This window comes from Pezoporus occidentalis, unplaced genomic scaffold (genome assembly GCF_034315485.1).
Source record: "Pezoporus occidentalis ecotype Australia unplaced genomic scaffold, CSIRO_AGI_Poc_V1 ctg375, whole genome shotgun sequence".
In the NCBI taxonomy this organism is placed as follows: Eukaryota; Metazoa; Chordata; class Aves; order Psittaciformes; family Psittacidae; genus Pezoporus; species Pezoporus occidentalis.
This window is the reverse complement of record NW_026915697.1, coordinates 175,734-183,038: the sequence shown is the minus strand read 5'-3', so window position 1 is coordinate 183,038 and position 7,305 is coordinate 175,734. Positions and strand designations below refer to the sequence as shown.

Below are 7,305 nucleotides of genomic sequence, written 5' to 3'. Positions count from 1 at the left end.
GCCACCAGCCTGGTGAGCAGGTTACTGCATGGCAACTCTGATGTCTGGGGAGTGGGGCCAACAGTCAGGAACTGGTAGGTAAGGAAGCCAAACAGCTGGGATCCCTCAACAGCTGATCACCCAGGAATTGACAGTGGACTTGGAAAAGAAGCTGTGAATTGCAGTGCCTGGAGGTGTGTGCTGTCAAGTGTGAGGGCAAGATATCTGTTCAAGATCTTGTGGTTGAGCAAGGAAGGTGAACCAAGGCTTAGAGAGGTATAAAGTACCTGAGAGGATTAGTTGTGATGGAAGTCACCTGATGACAAGGAGGTCTTGTCCAGAATCATAGAATTATAGAATCCTTAGGGTTGGAAAGGACCTTAGGATCATCTAGTTACAACCCCTCTGCCATGGGCAGGGACACCTTATGCTAAATCATATCACCCAAGGCCGTGTCCACCCTGGCCTTGAACACTGCCAGGGATGGAGCATTCACAACCTCCCTGGGCAACCCATTCCAGTGCCTCACCACCCTAACAGGAAAGAATTTGCTCCTTATATCCAACCTAAACTTCCCCTGTTTAAGTTTTAACCCATTACCCTTTGTCCTGTCACTACAGTCTCTAATGAAGAGTCCCTCTCCAGCATCCCTATAGGCCCCCTTCAGATAATGGAAGGCTGCTATGAGGTCTCCACGCAGCCTTCTCTTCTCCAGGCTGAACAGCCCCAACTTCCTCAGCCTGTCTTCATACAGGAGGTGCTCCAGTCCCCTGATCATCCTCGTGGCCCTTCTCTGGACTTGTTCCAACAGTTCCATGCCCTTTTTATGTTGAGGACACCAGAACTGCACACAATGCTCCAGGTGAGGTCTCACAAGAGCAGAGTAGACGGGCAGGATCACCTCCTTTGACCTGCTGGTCACGCTCCTTTTGATGCAGCCCAGGATATGGTTGGCTTTCTGGGCTGCAAGCGCACACTGCTGGCTCATGTTCATTTTCTCATCAACCAACACCCCCAAGTTCTTCTCTGCAGGGCTGCTCTGAATCTCTTCTCTGCCCAACCTGCAACTGTGCCTGGGATTGCTCCCACCCAGGTGTAGGACCTTGCACTTGGCATGGTTAAACTCCATGAGGTTGGCATCAGTCCACCTCACAAGTGTGTCGAGGTCCCTCTGGATGGCATTCCTTCCCTCCAGCGTATCAACCGAACCACACAGCTTGGTGTCATTGGCAAAATTGCTGAGGGCGCACTCAATCCCACTGTTCATGTCAGCGACAATGATGTTAAACAAGACCGGTCCCAACACTGATCCCCGAGGGACACCACTCGTTACTGATCTCCAGCCGGACACTGAGCCATTGACCACAACTCTTTGTGTGCGGCCATCCAGCCAGTTCTTTATCCACCTAGTGGTCCATCCATCAAATTGATGTCACTCCAATTTAGAGACAAGGATGTTGTGTGCGACAGTGTCGAACGCTTTGCACGGGTCCAGGTAGATGACATCAACTGCTCTACCCCTGTCCATCAGTTCTGTAGCCCCATCATAGAAGGCCACCAAATTGGTCAGGCAGGATTTCCCCTTAGTGAAGCCATGCTGGCTGTCACCAAGCACCTTGTTGTTTTTCATGTGCCTTAGCATGCCTTCCAGGAGAATCTGCTCCAAGATGTTGCCAGGCACAGAGGTGAGACTGACTGGTCTGTAATTCCCTGGGTCATACATTTTCCCTTTCTTGAAAATGGGAATTTCCCTTTTTCCAGTCATCAGGAACTTCACCTGACTGCCATGATTTCTCAAATATGATGGCCAGCAGTTTCGCAACTTCATTTGCCAGCTCCTTCAGGACCCGCGGATGGATCTCACCAGGACCCATGGACTTGTGCACGTTCAGATTTTTAAGATGGTCTCGAACCAGCTCCTCTCCTACAGTGGGCACAAGGTCTTCATTCTCACAGTCCCTGCATCTGCCTTCCAAGACTTGGATGGTTTGGTCAGAGCCTTTGCCAGTGAAGACGGAGGCAAAGAAGTCATTCAGAACCTCAGCCTTCTCCAAATCCCGTGCAGCCAGTTCTCCTGAGAGCTTCCTGAGGGGGCCTACATTCTCCCTAGTCTGTTTTTTATTTGCTATGTACCTGTAGAATCCCTTCCTGTTATCTATAATACCTCTAGCTAAGTTTAATTCTAACTGAGCCTTAGCTTTCCTAACCTGGTCCCTAGCTTCTCAGACAACATCCCTGTACTATTCCCATGCCACCTGTCCTTGCTTCCACTTATTATAAGCCTCTTTTTTCAATTGAATTTTCCTCAGGAGCTCCTTATCCATCCAAGGAGGACTCCTGGCCCTCCTGCTGCACTTCCTTCCGGTTGGGATACAACACGCCTGAGTTTGCAGCAGAATGAAACAGTGCTGTATTCTAACAGCTTGGCAGCAATGTATTGCCTGGATTTGGATACACCTGTGGTGAAGAGAGCATCTTCCTGTCTGAAATTCTGAAGACAATGCCTCTCCCTCCTCTCAGTGTAGTTGCAGTTTGGTTACCCCATCACGTGGGGCAAAACAAAAGAAGTGATTGAGAAAGGCCAAAGAATAATTCTGATTCTTCTGCAAGGTGTATTTGCCATGAAATCAAGCAAGGTCAAAACTGCACAGGAAATGCTTTTCTTGGGATCTTGGCATCTGCATGAAAAAGGATGACACAAATTCACAGGTTGGGATGCAGCAGAACTTTAATGAGTCAAAACAGGGAAACAAGGACACTGTGAGTGGAGATCCTGGTGCAGGGAGCACCGAAGGCAGAAAGGAGTCGGCATCCCCAGTGCGGTGCCATCTTCTGGGTCCCTGGGCCCTTCCCCAGGGCCATTGCCAGCAGCTTTAGCATGGGAGGCACCTCCTGCCGCAGTAGCGGCCGCCAAAGCCGGAGAGGCCCAAGCCGGAGAGGCCAAAGCCCCCGGAGTTGATGGGCACTCCCTCGGAGCTGAGGATGCTGCCAACGGCAGCAGAGGTGGAGGAGCCCACGGCGGTGTTCTGCGGGAAGGAGCTGAGGATGGGGCCGGGCAGGGTCACCACCACGGGGGAGGGCTGGATGACGACATTGGAGTCCTGGCACTGCCTGACACAGGGCTCATTGCAGCTGTTGGCCAGCGGGGTCGGGCCGCAGGGCTGGCAGGGCACACACGGGCTGTAGCAGGACATGTCTGGATGCGAGAGCTTCACCTGGAGACAGGGCAATGACACGGGTTAGAAGCAGTCTCTCACACCACTGTGAGGGATCCCAGGCATGATGCTGGTTTGGAGCATTAATGGTGTTCATAGGAGGAAAGAAAGGAAGATAAAGAGCTTCAGACTCACCTGATCCTTTAGGATAGAGAGGTGAGAGAAGTGGATGTCCAACTGGGTATTTGCACTGGCTTTTATAGTGCTCCAGCTTTGCCCCAGGCATGTAGTCATGCTCTATACAGGCAGTAATTTTCCAGCAGTCTCTAATTGAAGACATTCAAGTCAAGGATCATCCAAGCCCAGGATCTTTTGCTGTCCAGAGTTCAGTTCTTTCATACTGTGATTTATTCCATGGCCATTTGCCTTTGAGAGTTCTTTCAAGTTCTGAGATGAGAAACCCAAAGATTTTCAGGTCAGGAATGCATCATTATGGGCTGAAGACCTGACCCATTTTCTGGATATAGACACAGTGGAGTTGTTCATCACCCTGTTCAAAATAAGGGGTCTGGCATTTCTCAATGATCACTGGTGAGTGGGCTCCACTGCTCGTTTTGAACCTCCTCCTCCTGATGATCTTGCTTTGATGACAAATCTGCCATCTGTTTTGCCATTTCCACTCTCTGTCCAATTTCTTGGTGTCTCCAATCAATGCCTTCAGCATATTAGGGTTATTTCTCTGTGCAGTCTATGTACAAACAACATCTGTGTAACTTCACTTATACGTATGCACGCTTGTATGTCTTCTCATTTTTCTGTATTCATTTTTGTATCAAAAGAATTGGTTTTCCCTAAAACCTGTGTATATATGCATTTTTAAGTGTGCACAAGCACAGAGGTGTGCATGAGCACATGCCTGTGTCTCCCTGTGTATGTGTCTTCTTCATGAGGAGATGTCCTGGTCATGCCGGGGGCACTCTTTGTTCTTCTGTACATGCACACCACAGAGCAATAGGTTCCACAGGCCAAAAGGAGGCAAGTGGCAGCTGAAGAGCAATGGCATGGACCTGGTGGAGATCTGGCCTGGGTGCTAGTACTGAGACCCTGCCTCCTGAGCATTCCTTTTCATACTCCTTCAAAACTCTCACTCTGCTACTGCAGATCTCAGAGCCTCACAAGGACAGTTTCACACCAACTTGGAAACACAATTTAAATAAGTGTACCAACATTCAAAGTGTCTTAGCACTTCTCCAGGTCAGGATACATCTCCTCCTCTCAGTGTTAAGGAGTTCAAAGCAACAGGGTTAGCTTTCTGTACAGGGAAAAAAGCCAGAAAATCCTCCACACTTCATGAAAGCCACTCCTGAGTGAACCTGTTTCTTTTGCAGTATTAACAGTGTTTGAGAAGGGACACAGGCTCCTCATGTTCAAGTCAAAGCCATGGCCACCGCTGCAGCTAATTGACCTGACACTGCGTTGGGCAGAGACATTGAATCACTACCAAACATAAGGACAGATGACCTGGTGTCCCTATGCTTTAGAGGAAGGACAGTTGGTCCAGGCTGCAAAGGGAGAGGCAAACAGCTGACAACTCATTTGGTCTTCAATCACACAGAGCTTCTGTGTCCCACACTGAAGTCCTATTCTGCCAGGAACTGCCTGGAAGGGAAGGATTGTCTGATTCATCACCACACTCTCCAAACACTGCTGCTACCCCTATGAGGAGTGTCAGGATGAGAACTCCCTCAGAGACTGTTGTCAGTGAAAGAAAAGGCACTGCAGAAGAGGGGAAATGTTCTCTCTATTGAAAACTGCTTCTGCAAGAAACTTTGCATTTCACTTTGGGCTGTTCCTCTCTTAACTTGCTTCCTCTCTTGCAGCCAGGCTTTTCGACCTCTCTAATCACTGTACAGTGGTTCTTCCTAATAGCAATGGAGTGTGCAAAAGCAGAGACAAATTCTCTGCCTGCAACTGCATCCTCTCTTATCCTATCCCATCCTCCATGGCCCCTCAATACCACTAGTGACATTTCTGCACACACCTTGACACAGCTAAGAAGCATTGGCTCTGGGATGCGGAGAGGATCAAAGAGGCAGGTTCTCACTCTGCTGATTCTATTTCCAAGACATTTTAGCCAGTACCCAAGTTACGGAAGTGGGAATTCTGTGACTTCTGGGTGCTACAGCCACCTAGATGTGCAGGCTGGCTTGCACACCTAGAGGAGAGAAGGCCAAGAAAGGGGAAAAATTTCTCCTCAAACTAAGCAACATAAGGAGAAAGAGGGCTGAAACCAGAAGCATGGCCCACCAGCCTGAGGAGTGAGCTGTCAGTCTGAACTGACTGTCAGAGTGAGCTGGGGTAGAGGGATAGAGAACGACAGAGCAAGTCCTTCTGCACGGGAACCTATGTGTAGACAACTGGGGACTGCAACACTTGGAGTACCTGTCACCCTTCCTGAAAAAAGAGTTACAAGAGAGCCCACCAAGGAACCCCAAGCTGGGGTCCCCTGGCTGCATGGGACATCTTCAGCACTTGAGTGCTGTCCCCAACACTGCTGCATTCCTGCCCTGGAAGTGCTTGACCCTCTCATTCCAGCATTTGGTAGGAGCATCTCTGGCACAAAGGGCATGCCAGAAATGAGGAAATAAAGAGGAGTCAAAGAAGGAAACCAAATTACAAGCTGTGTGATTAGGAAGAATACTTTCCATTAAAGATGAGTCTGTTGGAAAATTACTGCCTGCGCAGAGGCAGCCTCAGGGCCAGGGCGGTGCAAGAGCAGTATAAAAGTAACCCCAAAGCCTTGTTCTCTCATCCACTTCTCTTGCTCTCCTCTCCTTGGGACCCAGGTGAGTCTAGAGCCCTTTCTGCTTCTCATCCTTCCACAGGCTGAGGCCTCAGACCAACATACACATCAGCAAATGCCTGCTCCATCATGCCACAGCAGGACTTGGAGGTCATTGCCATAGAAGAAAGACGGAGGAAGAAGGTCTAGCACAGAGAAGTCTGGGTCTTGGCTGATGTGCATTCTGAGCTATGGGCTAGGTGGCACCCCTCTGGGCTCGGCCACTCTTGATGGGGCACTTTTGGGCTGAGGGGAAGTTGAAGTCCATGGGTGTACCTACAAAACCTCCAGCTCTTGTCTCAAAATTGGCTTGCCTTGAATTCCTTGTGGTGGTGTGAGAGACTGCTCCTGACCCATGTCCCTGCTCTTTTTCCCCCTGCTCTATTTCCCAGGTGAAGCTCTCGCATCCAGACATGTCCTGCTACAGCCCGTGCGTGCCCTGCCAGCCCTGTGGCCCAACCCCACTGGCCAACAGCTGCAATGAGCCCTGTGTCAGGCAGTGCCAGGACTCCATTGTTGCCATCCAGCCCTCCCCCGTGGTGGTGACCCTGCCTGGCCCCATCCTCACCTCCTTCCCACAGAACACTGTTGTGGGCTCCTCCACCTCCGCTGCCGTTGGCAGCATCCTCAGCTCCGAGGGAGTGCCCATCAACTCCGGGGGCTTTGGCCTCTCCGGCTTGGGCCTCTCCGGCTTGGGCGGCCGCTACTGCGGCAGGAGGTCTTTCCCCTGCTAAAGCTGCTGGCGATGGCCCTGGGGAAGGGCCCAGGGACCCAGAAGATGGCACCGCACTGGGGACAGGGCCTTGGGTTGTTGCTTCCAGAGCAGCTGAGCAACCCCAGCACCACTTGCACAAGGACGGGGCCAGCCTTGTGCTCTCACACAGCATGGCCCATGCTGCTTTTTCCCTCTGCCACTCTTTCTCCCCACAGCCGTGGGGGGCAGACTCCTCTCTGCCCCTGATGCTCCCTGCACCAGGATCTCCACTCACTGTGTCCTTGTCTCCCATTTTTGCCTCATTAAATATCTGCTGCATCCCAGGCCTCTCTGTCATCCTTTGCCCTACAGACCATCTCCCAAGATGCCCAGTGAGATAGATGTTCTCAGGGCTGGCTCTGGGAGGGAGTTTTCGGGGATGGTTGTGCTATAGTTGTTAACAGAATGACTGTTACCTGCCACTGCATGGTCCTTCCCTCTGTTGACACTCCAGACACCCACAGTAGGAACTGTGGGTGTTTCTTCAAGGTTATTAGTTGGTGTGGGGGGGAGCACATGGAGAGCCTTCACTCTCCCCAAAAGAAGGGAGGGTTGGACACTCTGCAGTGGGCCCT

At 51.0% G+C, this 7,305-nt stretch overlaps 2 protein-coding genes across 2 annotated transcripts; one reads left to right on the top strand and one right to left on the bottom strand.

Moving 5' to 3' along the window:
- Nucleotides 1-2,689: 2,689 nt before the first annotated feature.
- On the bottom strand, nucleotides 2,690-3,192 carry LOC134170461 (feather beta keratin-like). The gene has a single exon (XM_062631821.1). It carries the CDS (start codon nucleotides 3,171-3,173, stop codon nucleotides 2,853-2,855), a length of 321 nt encoding a protein of 106 aa, XP_062487805.1. The 5' UTR covers nucleotides 3,174-3,192; the 3' UTR covers nucleotides 2,690-2,852.
- Nucleotides 3,193-6,372: 3,180 nt separating this feature from the next.
- LOC134170460 (feather keratin Cos1-2-like) lies at nucleotides 6,373-6,834 on the top strand. Its single transcript, XM_062631820.1, has one exon. The coding sequence runs from the start codon at nucleotides 6,390-6,392 to the stop codon at nucleotides 6,708-6,710; it is 321 nt and encodes a 106-aa protein (XP_062487804.1). The 5' UTR covers nucleotides 6,373-6,389; the 3' UTR covers nucleotides 6,711-6,834.
- Nucleotides 6,835-7,305: the final 471 nt, after the last annotated feature.